The 16,118-nt window shown below is 38.3% G+C and overlaps 1 protein-coding gene across 4 annotated transcripts in view; it reads left to right on the forward strand.

Moving 5' to 3' along the window:
• Positions 1–16,118, forward strand: part of CCDC170 (coiled-coil domain containing 170) — a 106,782-nt gene that overhangs the window by 49,232 nt on the left and 41,432 nt on the right. For all 4 annotated transcript variants that reach the window (XR_011974658.1, XM_072643713.1, XM_072643715.1 and 1 more), the window contains exon 6: positions 6,344–6,661. Coding sequence is in view for 3 of the 4 variants with exons in the window: in XM_072643713.1 (XP_072499814.1) it covers positions 6,344–6,661 (318 nt within the window). In the remaining variant the exon portion in view is untranslated. The remainder of the gene's footprint in view (positions 1–6,343; positions 6,662–16,118) is intronic.

Raw genomic sequence — 16,118 nt, forward strand, 5'->3', positions numbered from 1 at the left:
TTTTTTACTTTACTACACATAATTTAATTAGTAGTCACAGTGGGACTTCTCTGAGAGGACTGCTTTAGAATGGCAAAGGGGAAATGAAGGCAAGGCATTTTTAGAAATGGATTCTATAATTAGTTCAGTTATTACCCCTGGGATGCAGGTACCTTAACTGCTCATCTATTTTTTGAATTTCCTTTTACATCAGCATATAGAATTTAGTTGACTTAAAAATCAATTTGTGTATTTGAGTGTATGTATATGCGTGTGTGTGTGTGTGTGTGTGTGAGAGAGAGAGAGAAATATATATCAGTCCAGTAAATCATCTGATAGTCTATCTCCCATAATATTCAGAACAAATTTTTTACATCTCCTACTTTGAACCAATTTATTTCACATATCATTTCTTATTTTTCTAATCTCTTAGTATGGGGAAAGTATTTTCAAAGAGAGGCAATGAGTTGTAGTGGAATAGTGCTAGGTTTGAAGTGAGGAAGACCTAGGTTTAAAGTGCATGACTCTCACTAGTTGCATGTCTGTGAATAGATAAATCACACAATCTCTCTGAACCTCAGTTTTTCCAACTGTATAAATGGGGATAACACCTGTAGTAGCTACACCGAAGGGGATGATCTGAGGTGCAAAGAAGCTAGTATAGGTGGAATATGAGGGAAACTTTATAAAGTACTCTGTAAATGTTAGTTGTCATCAAATTCTCCAGTGGACACCTACTTCTATAAAGTAGGAGGGCAGATGATGAAAATCACAGGCTATGATCTGTCAGGCCTTGATTGTCTAGTCATGGGAGGGTAGAGCCAAGATGTTGGAGTAGAAGAATTGACCTGCTCTAGCTCTCCCCCCACAGCCCATAAAATACCTATAAAATGACTCTAAACAAATTTTAGAACAGCAGAAGCTACAAAATGACAGAGTGAAACAGATTTTCAGCCCAAGACAGCCTGGAAGGCTGACAGGAAAGGTCTGTCACACTGGGCTGGGAGTGGAGTATAGCCCAGTCTGGGCCCTGCAGCACAGAGAGGACTGGAGCAGGCTTCAGGGCACAGAATCATGGGTAGCAGCTGTGCTTCCCAGATTTCTCAATCCAGAAATGCCAAAGACAGGTTCAAGCATCAGTAAGAAAGCTCTTTCACTTGGGTGAGAGGGGAACATGGTAAGGCCCTGGCCCCAGGGCAGTGGCAGACACTGCAGCAACATATCCACTTTTGGACCCCTTGGTCTAAAGACCCTGGGGGAATTGAACAGTTGATCTGAACCTCAGTCCTGAGTGGTGGTCCTGGGGTGAGGAGGAGCACTGGTGCTGGCATGATAGAGCTGGTGGTGGTTGTGGAGAGGAAACCCTACTCGCGGTTCCAGGGCAGAAAAGAGTACTTGTGGTTGCTCATAGACTAGAGTGCAGGCCAGGAGAGAAGTAAACTCCTCTCCCTTGATTGTGCCATCTTGGAGGAACCAAGAACTTACAGGTCCCTAGAGATATCTCAGAGAACAGCTGCACAAAACCTCTGATGCCCAGGGCAGTATACCCTACACTTGACAAAGGACTCAAAACACTCAAGTGGGGAAAATGCCTCAAAAAGGGAAAAAAATGACTATAGAAGATTACTTCCTTGGTGAAAAAGTATTCTCTTCTAAGCTTTCAAATGAGGAAGAACAAAGCATACTATCAGAGGAAGACATAAAAGTCAAGGCTTCTGCATCCAAAACCTCAAAAAAAATATGCAATGGTCTCAGACCATGGAAGAGCTCAAAAAGGATTTTGAAAATCAAGTAAGAGAGGTGGAGGAAAAATTGGGAAGAGAAATGAGAGCGATGCAAGAAAATCATGAAAAGTGAGTTAATAACTTGCTGAAGGATACCCCCAAAAATGCTGAAGAAAATAACACCTTTAAAAATAGACTAACTCAAATGACAAAAGAGGTCCAAAAAGCCAATGAGGAGAAGAATGCTTTAAAAAGCAGAACTGGCCAAATGGAAAAGGAGGTTCAAAAACTCACTGAAGAAAATAGTTCTTTAAAAATCAGAATGGAGCAGATAGAAGCAAATGACTATATGAGAAACCAAGAAATTATAAAACAAAACCAAGAGAATGAAAAAATAGAAGACAATGTGAAATATCTCACTGGAAAATCAACTTATCTGGAAAATAGATCCAGGAGAAATAATTTAAAAGTTATCGGTCTACTTTAAAACCATGATCAGAAAAAGAGCCTAGATATCATCTTCAAAGAAATTATCAAGGAAAACTTCCCTGATATTCTAGAACCAGAGTGTAAAGTAGAAATGGAAAGAATTCATCAATCACCTCCTGAAAGAGATCCCAAAAGGAAAACTCTGAGGAATATTGTAGCCATATTCCAGAGTTCCCAGGTCAAGGAGAAAATATTACAATCAGCTAGAAAGAAACAATTCAAATATTGTGGAAATACAATCAGGATAACACAGGTTTTAGCAGCTTCTACACTAAGGGATTGAAGGGCTTGGAATATGATATTATCCTTTCTAAGCTAAATATTCACATTCATCAAAAGTGCTGCCCCCAATACAAAATGAATACCAGAAGAATTAATGTCAACAAATTAGAGCTCTTCTCTGAGCGTGAACAATTTGTTGCTAAATTGGCAGGAAAGTTGAGCCAACACACAGTTGGCAACAGTGGAGCAGAAAAGTAGTAGAGCAGAAAAGTAGTGGGCAGCCTTCAGGGATTTGGTGTACAGCACTGCATTTGCTCCTCTGGGTCACAACACTCGCAGACACCAAGACTGGTTTGATGAAGATGATGGGGAAATTCAGAAGCTGCTAAATGAAAAACAAGAACTCTGAGGATTTATCAGCAGGATAATTCATCCATCTCTAAGAAGGCAGCATTTAATTCCATCAAAAACAAAGTACAAACAAAGCTTAAGGAGATGCAGGATTCCTGGCTCAGTAAGAAGGCAGACGAAATTCAGTTTTGTGCTGATAGTAACAGTCCGAAGCACTTTTATGACTCCCTGAAAGCTATTTATGGACCAAAAACCTATGAGTGCATCACAACTACACAGTGCTGATGGAACAACATTGATAAGTGATAAGAACATGATCCTAGAGAGATGGACTGAACAATTCCAGTAGTGTTCTCAACAGACCATCATCAGTCAATGCTGAGGCCATTGACCATTTATCTCAGGTTGAAGTCAATCCCTCCTTAGCTGAACTTCCAACTGAAAAAGAAGTTTTGAGTGCCATTAGGCTCCTTTCATGTGGGAAAGCACCTGGTGTTGATTCTATTCCAACTGAGATTTACAAAGTAGGGGGACCATTGCTCATACAAAAGCTGATTGAAATTTTCCAGGTTATATGGCAAGAGGAGGTTACCCCCAGGAGTTCAAGGATGCCTCCATTGTCCATCTCTGTAAAGGTAAAGGAAATAGATTGTCTTGCAGCAATTGTAGGGGGGGGTCTCTATCTTGGTCATTGTTGGCATGATTCTTGCTAGAGTCCTCCTTAATAGGCTGATCCTTCACCTGGAAGATGGTCATCTACCTGAGAGCCAGTGTGGCTTCAGAAAGGGCCAAGGAACAATTGATGTGGTGTTTGCTGCCTGACAACTCCAGGAGAAATGCCAGGAGTGGAACAGAGGTCCATACACAACATTTGTAGATCTGACCAAGGCCTTTGACACTGTTAGTTGTGAGGGCTTATGGAAAATTATGTCAAAATTTGGTTGCCCATAGAAGTTCATCAGTATTGTACGTCAATTTCATGATGGCATGTTTGCCAGGGTTCTGGATAGTGGACAATGCTTTTGTGCCTTCCCAGTCACCAATGGAGTGAAACAGGGCTGTGTGCTTGCTCCATGCTTTTTAGCATAATATTTTCAGCCATGTTGTCAATTGCTTTCAATGAGGATGAACAAGACATCAAGGTCAGCTACTGTACTGATGGTAAATTCTTCAATTTGAAAAGGCTACAAGCCAAGACCAAAGTGGAAGAGTGTTGGTGCTTGATTTTCTGTTTGCAGATGATTGTGCACTCAATGCAGCTTCTTCTGAAGCTGAGATTCAACAAAGTATGGATGAATTCTCTGCTGGCTGTGTTAATTTTGGCCTAATAATTAACACCAAGCAAAAACAGGTGCTCCACTGGCCCCCACCACACCATCCATATGTGGAACCATCAATTACAACAAATGGAGAAGTTTTGAATGCTGTGGATAAGTTCACTTACCTTGGTAGCGTACTTTCCAGGGATGTACACATTGACAATGAGGTTGATGCACGCATTGCCAGAGCTAGCTCAGTGTTTGGGAGGCTCAGAAGAAAGGTTTGGGAGAGAAGAGGTATTAGATTGACTACCAAACTGAAGTTCTACAGAGCTGTTTTGCTGACTTCATTGTTATATGCTTGTGAAACATGGACAGTCTACCAGTGCCATGCCAGGAAACTGAATCGCTTCCATTTGAACTCTCTTAGGAAGATTTTGAAGATCACCTGACAGGATAAGGTACCAGACACTGAGGGCCTTACTCAACCTAAACTGCCAAGCATTCAAACTGTGTTTCAGAGAAGGCAACTCCGATGGGCTGGCCATGTTGTTCAAATGCAAAATGTACTCTTGCCAAAAAAACTATTTTACGGAGAACTTGCAGGGGGCAGCTGATCACATGGTGGTCAGAAGAAGTGATACAAGGACGCTCTCAGGGTCTCTTTTAACAACTTTGGTTTTGATTGTGTGACATGGGAGACACCAGCACAGGACCACTCAGCATGGTATGCCCATATCAGAAAGGGTGCTGTGCTGTATGAGCAAAGCAGAATTGAGACAGCACAAAGGAAATGTAGGATGCACAAATTTGGATTATCCACCCCAAATGTTCACACAGACTATCTGTACCCAGTCTGTGGTAGAGCATTCCAAGCTTGTATTGGTCTGATGAGCCACTGTCAGACACTTTGAATCTTGACTTTGTCTTGATGGTGTCATTTTGGTCCTCTTCAAGAATGAAGGACAACAACCACCACTGAAACTCTAAGTTGCTTGAGGGTAGGGACCACTTTCTATCTAAAACTGTTTCTTCCCCAGTGCCCTATTTATCATAGTAATAAATGCTTGTTAATTTTGATTTGATTCTTTTTTTTAATTCCTAATTTACCTGACATATTCTTTGCATCTGGAATATTAACTGTGCTTTAGGAAGAAAAGGTAGACTAATTTGGATAAGGGATAGAAGAAAACTCTCACCCTAAATTTTTTGTCCTTAATAATCAAAGTAAATGAATTGGTGCACCTAATACATGCACATTGTACCTCCATTCCCCATTTGTTTGCAGGAAACCGTGAGTTCAGATCAAACCACATTCCTAGGGTTAGTTAGTTTCGTATTTTCAACAAGTAATTCAATTCAATAAACATTTATGAAGTACCTACTATATGACAGATAGTATACTAAGTGCTGAAGACACAAAAAGAGCCAGAAGACTATCCTTGCCTTTAAGGATCTTACAATCTAATGGAGGAGACAACAAGCAAACAAATATGTACAAACAAGCAATATGCAGAATAAATAAGAAATCATTAAAAAGAAGGAAGAGGGGTCATGGAAGGTTTACTGTAGAAGGTGGGATTTCATTTGGGACTTAAAGGAAATCAGGAAGATCTATAGTCAGGGGAGAAGGTAGTGTTTCAGGCATGGGGGACAGCCAAAGAAAATTCCTGGAGATGGAGTGTCCTGTTTATGGAATAGCCAGGAGCCCAGAGTCATTGGACTGAAGAGTATGTTATAGAGAAAGGTGTAGGATGATTGGAAAGATAGGAAAGGTCTAGGTTCTAATGGGTTTTGAATGCCAAAAAGATCATTTTGTATTTGAACCTAGAAGGAATAGGAAGCTATTGGAGTTTATTGAGTAGGGGGATGACGTGATTTGACCTGAATTTTAGGAAATCATTTTAGTTGCTGAATGGACGATAGAGTGAAGTGGGAAGAGACTTGAGGCAGACAGATCCACGAGCAGGTTATGGTAGCTCTCCAAGCATGAGGTCATGGGGGATTTCGCCAAGATGATAGCAGTATCAGAGGAGGAAAGAGGGTGTATTTAAGAGATGTTGGAAACGTGAAATTGATAGACTTTGACAACAGCTTGAATTTGGTCAGCGAGAGATGATGAGGAATGCTGGAGGAACAATCACACCATTGGCTGAATGATGTTACATCTCATGAGGATAGTTAATAAGAAATGACATTGTTCAGGACAGTTTTGTGTGGGGGTATGCATCTAAAATATCACCTAATATTTGCTTTCTGCCTTGTCTTCTTTATTCAAAGACATCATTTCCTACACTACCCCATTTTATCTTTCTTTAGGACCTGACCAGTGCCATAGAAGCAAAACAGAGTTTTGAGAGGGAAATCAAGATCTTACAAGAAAGATTAGCTATTGGCCAGAGGGCCTGGGATGCCGCTAAGAAGGAGTTGAGCCGCCTGAAGAAAAATTCCTGTGAAATAGAGGAGAGTTTGAAGAACAGTATGGAGGAAGCAAAGACCTCTCAGAGCCGTTTCTGTTTATTCATGGAACAAATTGCAGACCTTCTGAGTAGAAATTCAATGATGGTTAAGCCTTCAAAGGAAGATGTATTGGACAGAATACAGGAAATGAGCAAACAGGAAGAAAACAGGAAACAAGTAAGTGAACAGTTGTTTCTGTTTAGTATTTTAAAATATAATTTAATAAAGCTTTACTAATTTGTACTAGTTGGGGTGAGATTGGAGTCAGAGTGGGTGAAGACTAGCCTTAATTGGTAAAAAAAATTCTGGTTTGGAAGGATGTTTAAATATGTAACCTTGCTTCTTTCACATACATTTGAGAGCTTAAACTAGGATAGCATCAATTAATATTCTTTTTCAGGTTCATTTAATGCATTGGAGAAGAATATTTTGCAATGATCACATCAATGATATATGTAAAATTATGAAAAAAGGTAAAGTGAAAATAGTATGCTTTGATCTGCATTCAGACTCCATCATTTTTTTCTCTGGATCTGTATAGCATTTTTCATCATTAGTGTTTTAGAATTGTATTGGATCCAGGTATTGTTGAAAAGAGCTAAGTCAGTCATAGTTGATCATTACACAATGTTGCTGTTACTGTGTACAACGTTCTTCTGGTTCTTTACTCACTTCACCTTTCATCAGCTCATGTAAGTCTTTCCAGGTTTTTTTGAAATCTGCCTGCTTGTTATTTCTTACAGCACATTAATATTCCATTATATCCATATACGACAACTTGTTCAGTCATTCCCCAGTTGATGGGCATCCCCTCGATATCCAATTCTTTGATACCACAAAAAGAGTTTTTGTACATGTAGGTCCTTTCCCCCTTTTTAATGATCTCTTTGGTATATAGACCTAGTAGCAGTATTGCTGAATCAAAGGGATGCACCATTTGATTGGTGTTTGGACATAGTTCCAAATATGCTCTCCAGAATGGTTGGATCAGTTCACAAGTCTACAACAATGTATTAGTAAGACTCCTTTAAACTCTTAAAACTTCCTTCTCTCCCAAAGAGCTTTTGTTTATGAGAGCATATCTATTTGCTGTATTAGAGATTAAGTATTTTGGTATTATTATGAAAATAGTTTTGTCCTTGCTGATCCTATGACCCCCAGGGATCCTTAGACAATACCTTGAGAACTGCTCATCTAATGTATTAACTATTCCTACAAGCTTTACAATATCCCCAAATTTTATACACATGCATTTCTGCCTTCATCCAAGTCCTCAATAAAAATGTTAAAAAGAATTTGGTCAAGGATAGAGCCTGGTGGCTCTCTACTAGGCACTTCCCTCCAAATTCAACTGAAGAAACATTTACCTAGTTTCTACTATATTTAAGGCACCATAATAAGTTCTGGGCATTCAAAGACAAAAATAAAACAATCTCTGTCTTCAAAGAACTTACATTTAACTTGGAGGATATGACACACAAAAGTAAGCAACTGCAAGGTAATTTGAAGAGGGAGAGAGCAGTAACAACTTGGAAAGGAAATGTGATCAAGGACACAAGTGGAGGGTTTAGCATTGGGAAAGAGAAACACATCTTCTTTCTCAGAGGTTACAGCCAAGGCAATGAGTATGGATGAAGACCTAGAGGAGTTTTGATTTGTAGAGAAGAAAAGGAGATCATGATGGATGATCTCAATTGTGTCATTAAGAGAAAAGATGAGGTCATCTGCTAAGAAAGGAGAAGGGTGGTACAGAGGACTTGAGAAGGTCCCTGACCTTCTACAAGTTTGCAAAAGGGTCCTTCTCAAGGTGCTAGAGGTCTTCCTCACTTTGTCCTAACATCACAAGGTTGCTGGTGGAGCACTTGGGCACTTGTCATCTCTTGCTCCTGACTGTCTTCTTTTCTTGTTGTTATATTCTTTGAGGATGTCCTTTACCACTGTTCTTTGGAGTTCCTGTAGCCTACTCACACCCATGATGTACCTCTCCATTATCCTCTGTGAGCTAATATTCCTTAGAAAGGTATTTGGAAACAATGGGGCTCCGTATTATCACCATATGTCAAAATCGACAAAATGATAAGATTGAAAAGACGGGTCTTTGCTTTCATGGTAAACTTGAGGTCAGTAGAAGAGTTTTGCAATTTCCTTAAGACAATCTAGCCCACCCTTCTCCTCCCCTCCAACTCTGGACCCAGCTCACTGTCGCTTTGTACTACTTATTCCAGATGTACATAGTGTTGGATAAACTCTGTGAGACAGCCATCCAAATGCATATTGAAATCTGAGATTTAGAGCTGGAAAGAACTGATCAGGCCATTCTAATTTTACAGATGAGGTAATAGCCTGAAGGTCACACAGCTAGTAAATTTCTGAGTCAGAATTTGAATGCAGGTCTCTCTGATTCCAAGTCTAGCTCTCTACCAACTGTATAAACTAGCCACATCTTTATCCACTTTTTCTTATATGGATGGAAAGAGCAAACTTCTTTGAGTAATTGCAGATATATTTCAGGAGTCTCTGAAATGTCCTGGGGCTTACTGCAATCTATTCAATTTAATCCACAAACAGGAGTGTGTGGAGGACTTCATCAGGCACAGGGAAGCCCTTCTTGATCTGAATTCTATGCTGGATTTTCTCTACTGCAGTGTCAGATATCTTTGACAATCATATATATCTGCCTGTTTTATACCTTTCCTAATGTTTATCATCAAAAGGTCATTGAATAGCATTATTTCTTTTATTATATCTTCCAAGGAATCCTAAAAGATCTTGATATGTGGATGGGAGACAGAGATGTTCTGCTGAATCAAATACTCCCCCCTCCTTTTTTCTCTGTTTTTGTAATTAATAAATAATAAGCACAATAGAATCTCATAGACCCCTACAGCTTTCAGTTAACTGAGATTTTTAAGATGTGACCAGTGTTGTATATAATTTTCAAAGGCGTATTTATTCTCTTCTAATACTTTAATTAAGGATGTTCTTAACTTGTATGTGACTCTCATGAAGATTTTGTATAGATGAGAGAAGGCATATGGGTTGATAGTTATTGATGTTTTTTTGGTGGGAGGTATTAATTCTTTTTCATGGCTTTGGTATCATCTCCTTCAGACACCTGGCATGTGGGTTCCCTCAGTGCCCTCGTAATTTCATTACCTTTAGCACTGATCTCCTTTATATATAATTGGTCCAATTTGGTTGCTTTTTCTGTCTTTGTTCTCTCTGTTATCATTCCTACCTTTCCAATAAGTGCCTCAGGGACCATGATATTAGGGTCCAAGTATTTGGCTCTATTAACCCTGATGGAAGAAACATTTTGTAACATTTTTTTTTCAAATCTTTTCTTCTTTTTTCTTCTCTATGTACTCCTTCCATTTTCATCCTTGACTACCCTTGGGGTAGCTTTGTTTAGTTGGATGTCTTGCTAAGTTGTCTATATACTAGTCTTTCCCTTTACTACTTCTCTTGACTTTATAATACTGCTCATAGCTATTGATCATTCTTTTTTATATGATTTTATAGATGAATTTATATTCTAACTTGGTTGCCTTTGGCACCCACTTCTCTCTAGCAATTAAATCTGTGTTTGCTGACTAATACACTTTCTGGTTCTTTGGAGAAGAAAACAGAAAATATAATGAGTTGTTATTTTGCGTTTCCTCCATCATCTGTCATTATTAACCTATCATTCTCAGTTACCTGCTTTTGCTTTCATTTTTTGTATGACTTCTTAAAATCTGAGTTGGTTATCTAAGATATCACCTCACATGCACCAGATTGGCTCAGATGTCATGAAAGGAAAATGATAAATGATGGTGAAGCTGTGGGAAAACAGGTATATTTATGCACTGTTGGTGGCCAACCATTCTGGAAAGCAATTTGGAACTACGTCTTCAAATCTATTAAAGTGTACACACTCATTGACCCAATGATACTATTATTAGGTCCATATCCCAAAAGATCAGAGACAGAGGAAAATGTACAAAAATATTGATAGTGGCTCTTTTTATGGTGGCAAAGAAATGGAAACTGAGGGAATACCCATCAGTTGGGGAATAGCTGAACAAATTATGGTATATGAACACAATGGAATATGGTTGTGTTGTAAGAAGTGATAAAGGGGATGATTTGAGAAAAACCTTGGAAGACTTGTATGAATTGATGAGATCTGAAGTGAGCAGAACCAGGAGGACAATTCATACAATAGCAGCAATATTGTAAAAATAATCAACTTGGAAAGACTTAGTAACTCTGGTCAACACAATGATCAATACAGTTCTAAAGGACTCATGATGGTATATACTATCCACCTCCAGCTAGAGAGTTTATTGACTTAGACTGTGGACTGAAGCATATTTTCTTCTTTGTCTTTTATTCCTTCCTTCCTTCCTTCTTTCCTTCCTTCCTTCCTTCCTTCCTTCCTTCCTTCCTTCCTTCCTTCCTTCCTTCCTTCCTTCCTTCCTTCCTTCCTTCCTTCCTTCCTTCCTCTTTCCCTTCCTCCTTTCTTCTTTTCTTCTTTCCTGTCTTCCTTTCTTGATGGAGCCAGATTTTTATATAAATGGAAGAAAGGATTGTATATAAAACCATGAAATTTCCCTGCACACAGTTTGTTTTTTAAAAGTACATATTAAATTTAACATAATACCGACACTCTTCTGCTTGTCTGAGTGCTCTTCTATACTTCCTTTTGCTCTCTTCTATACATTTTTAAAATGCTTAATTGATGCTCTTTCTTTTCTTCTTTTTTTGACATCATTATCATTCTTTTCCCTCCTTCCTACAACCCTTCCTCCCACAAAAAAACCCAACGGGCACCCCCTATAATAAATGAGCATAAAATCATGCAAAATAAATTCACAAAAAATAAATTCACATATCAGTCACATATGAGTGTAAGTTTCGTTATACCTATTATCTCCTTATAAGAGATTGGAAGAATTCTTTATCATTAGTCTTCTGGAGTTGTGATTGCTTATTACATTGATCAGAGTTTTTAAATCTTTCAATGTTGTTTTCTTTTGCAATGCTGTAGTTGTATAAACTTACAACAAGGAGGTCAATGAGGTGAAATGAGACATCATGTGATGTCATTATTGAAGTTACAATTCTATATGCAATTTAGTAATTTGCCTATGGCATAATTTCATATAATTGTTTAGTTGAATAAAGGAAGTTATTTTAAGACAGATTTATGGTACTAACAAACATAAGCTTTCTTTTTAAAAACAACTTTATGGTGAAAAATGATTTAATTCTTTTCCTTAAATGGAAGTGGATGGCCTTCAGTAGCTAATGGCTTGTTCTTGCATCCATGTTATTGTTTCCCTTCCCTATTTCCCTCCAAATGCTTTGCCTGAAACTCTTTTAATTCTAGCATGTGAAACAACATAAAATTGTCAGCATGATATATTTGTTGTTTTTCTAAAGCAAATGATGTAAATTGGTTCGGCTGGTTCCGCCCTCTCTTCCCCCCATAAAAATGAGAATGACTCAATCTTTTTCATGCCTTTATCTCACTTTCCTACCCAGTAATCTTTTTCAATAACTTCTTTTCCTTTCTAAAAACCAAAATCAAGCATATAGTTACTGCTCTTTTGTGTGACTCATGCTTAGGCAACATTGGAAGAAAATAGGTCTCCTGTATTGTTTTAAAAGTATTTCTGGAAAATTGGTACTTTTACAACTCGATAAATCTATTTGTGGAAGAGGCAATGGCTGACTTCCAGCTGATGTAGCAAAACATACTGTAAATAGGTGAGGAATAGCAGTTTGAAGGCCGAAAGGCAGAGTCAGACTTGGCCTGGTGAAATCAACTTAGGTGTGCTTCCATGTGCAGAACATTGCCTTTTATTTATCCTTTGCAGCAAGCTAGTCATCCCACCTTAAGAATTTATGGTAGAACCTAGGAGAGCCTCACTTTTCCTGGAAATTATTTTAGCATATTCATTACCTTTCTGCCCATGGCAAATATTCTTTCTTTTTCCCTTTTTAAGGTTATTTTCTTATAACAGTCAGTACTAGGTTACCATGAGTTTGAATTGGGTCTTAGGTATTGTTTAACCTTGAAAGTTCAGGATACCTGTAGCAGTTGTTTTTGAAATTATGACCTCTTGTACAGTGAGACATGAGGTGTTAAGTTGCAACACCTTCAGAAATAAGTATAGATTATCTAGAGAGAATATTTCCTCCCCTTTTGGTTGTTTTTAAAACGGCTAATCAACCAGGCTGAAAATGGTTTATGCTATTGAGAAACCACAGATAGTGATTTCTTTGTCGTCTCTGAAGTTAAAAACAAATCTATAAAACTTGCACTGGATGGTGTTTTAATGGAGCTGTTTTCATGAACTTATTTTGTCCTTTCCCATCGAATGATGAATGGGTGGTCTGAATCCTATCCCTAATTTCTTCTTTTTTTTAAAAGTCTTATTGAGTCTTTTTATTTCTATACCATGATGATTTCCGAACTCACTTACTTGTAATAGTGAAAATAGTTAAGAGCATCACCTTGTTTGACCTCGTTTGGAAACATGCATGCCCTCAAATGTTTTGCTACTCTGCTCACGTACCTGAATGACTGCAAAAGTGCCTCAAGTATTAACTTTGGGGTAACCAGTAAAGGTTAGTGAGTAGGCCAGTTTACAAATATGGAACCCGTGAATAATGAGGATCGAATTTAAGTCTGCCATTTGAGAACTAGCAATATAAATTTGGTAGCTGTTGCATGGTAGTGATATGTAAATGCTGGTAAGTATGTAACAATTGGCCCTCCAAAAAATGTGTACCTGATACATTTAAGTTTAATCTTATTCTATAGTACTAACATTTTCATCCCTTTTTATTCTTGACAATAAACAAAATGATAAATCAAGCCCCGATCTGCATTATTTGCCAATTTCTAAGTAAAAATGCTCATGTTGAAAATTTAACAATTGACTCTCAACCCAGTTGGAGCTGGCTCCAGTACGATTTCTTCAGCCTTCTTTTCAGTTTCTAAATAAATTATCTCCAAGACTGTAATAGCCTGGCATAACTATCATGTGGGAAAGTATTTAGAGATAGGGAGAGGAAATGGACCTTTGAGTTCATAGTTCTATACCAGAAGTGTCTAACATGTGATCCATAGGCAATATGAGTGTATAGCCTGAATCAGATTAAAATGTAATTGGGAAATATTTAATAAAATAAATTAAAATACAATAGAATGCAGATAATGTGTTCTATGTGGTTTTGTAAATTAATGGGAGATTGGCAGGGATGTTTATGTATAATTTACTGGTTTTGTTTCTTTTTGAGTTTGACACTACTATTCTATAGAATGCCTTAATTAAAAAACAACCAAAAAAAAAAAAAACCCAAACAACTCTACCAATGAATTCAGTCTGTTACCTTCCCTACAGCTTAAAGTCTTGAATTTACTTAGATCATTGAGACATTAAGTGACTTGCCTAGGGTCACACAACAACTATATGTCAGGGGAAGGAACTGAACCCAGGTCTTGTTGGCTTTAAAGTTAGCTTCCTATCCCCTATGCTATGCTATGTGAAATTACTTAGGGTACACTGGAAAAAACTCCTGACATTTATTATTTTCATTCCTTACATTTTCTTAATATTCAAAGATTGAGCACTCTTATGTAATAGCCTTTCCCCTAAAGAGTTCTGGGTTCCTTTTCTGGTCTTGTCATTGAATCAAATGAATATGTAGGAGAAAAATGAAGTACTCTGCTTCTAATGTGCAAAATAAAGATGGTGATTTGGCACTTATTAAATGAATATTCATCGAGTGTCTGTATAAATATATAGTGTGATGTTAGGCGCTGTGGGGAGATACAGAGAAACACAAGATGTGATTCATGGGGAGCTTTCTGCTCCTGGGCAAAGCACATAGATGAAAAGGTAAACATCAAAAGAAGCCCTGCTTTTAGAGTGAACTAAGTTATTTTTAATTAGTAAATTTAAAAACAAGTAAGATTTAAAAAGAGAAAATTAAATGTTTAAGAGTTACTGCTAGAAAAGCTCACATTCTTACTAGGAATTCCAGGATGCCCAGAACCTTTTGAGTAGCATACTTGAATTCGAGATGAAATAGATCATTTGTCTTTGGGGAAACCCTTAATTAACTTTAATGAAACTCTTTGACAAGACCATAAGGAGACCATTCAATTGACCTTAAAACCTGATTTTCTTTCTATAAATCTCAGGAGGCAGGGCTCACTGTGTGTGTGGGAGAGAATCTCATTTTCTTAGTGTTCTATTGGAGAGTTTCTGTTCTCTGCTCTCATTGTGTTCACTTTGGGATCTGGTCTCCCAAACTTGTAATTGCATTGAAGTGTCAACTCTTTTTTTGGAGGAGTAGAGGTGGGGGAGAGTGAAGAAGAATGGAAGAGGATTTGTCTTGTGTTATGATCTCCCACACAGCTCTGCTTTGAAGGCTCATTGTGGCTTTCAAGTGAACCTGGCTTTGTCCATTGCTCTTCCTGCCAAGAGCAAGTGAACCATGACCTTCTGCAGTGAGCTTCACGGAGAGCCTGCATGCACATGAGAGACATCTCAAGTGCTTCATTGCTGGAAGGACAGTGATTTCATTCATCTGTGTACAATATCCACTGATGGTGGATTATAGCCCTTCCATACCTTGGTCAGCTGTTTACTGAGCTGCTGTAGCAAAAACAGTTCATTATCTAGAAGCAGACTGGGTCTGGAGTCAGGAAGACCTGAGCTCAAATCTAGCCTTAGATACTTATGAACTGTGTGACTCTGGGAAAGTCACTTAACCTCTGTCTCCCTCAGTTTCCCAAAATGTAAATTGAGGATAATAATAGCCCCAACCTTCCAGGGTTGTTGTGAGGATCAAATGAGATATTATTTGTAAAGCACTTGCCTGACACACAGCAGGTACTTCATAAATGCTTATTTTCTTCCTTTCAGCCAACCCTTTGGTGATGAGCTTCTCTAATTTATCTAACTGGGTCTTAGGATGGCAGATTTCAAATCAATCACCAGGCTTATATTTGAAATTTTTCATTTAGTGGAGGAAATGATAAGAGTAGAACCTGTCAGAGCTTGAGTTCTTCTGGCATAGCCTTTGTAGTCAGAGGACCTGGGTATGAATTCTATGATCTTGGGCAAATTGTGCCTTAGTTTTCCCATCTGTAAAATAAGAGGGTTATATTAGACTACAGATCTAGGACTTGAAGAATTGTTAGAGGCCATGCAATTCAACCCTTCATTTTCTAGATGAGGAAACATAGGCTCAGAGAGACTTAGTGACTTGTACAAAGTCAAACAGGTAGTAAAAAATCAAGGGCAGGATTTGAATTCAGGCCCTCTGACTCCAGAGCAAGTGAACTTTCCACTGCCCCACATTCTCTCTTGATCTTTATGATCCAGTTTTACATCTTCTTGTTCTTTAAGAACTCAGGGTTATCTCCATACCACCAACACTTACCATGTTGGTGCCAGATGTAACAGATACCTGGTTGATCAGCTTTAGCTTCTGTGGTTCAGAATTCCTAAACTCAAGTGACCCATGAGCCTCTGCCTCTCTTAGTGGAAGGCATTACAGGTCTGAGTCACTGCATGGGCCTATTGATTATTGGCTACGTGACCCTGATTAAGTCACTTAACTGACTCAG

This window comes from Notamacropus eugenii, chromosome 2 (assembly GCF_028372415.1).
Source record: "Notamacropus eugenii isolate mMacEug1 chromosome 2, mMacEug1.pri_v2, whole genome shotgun sequence".
Taxonomy (NCBI): Eukaryota; Metazoa; Chordata; class Mammalia; order Diprotodontia; family Macropodidae; genus Notamacropus; species Notamacropus eugenii.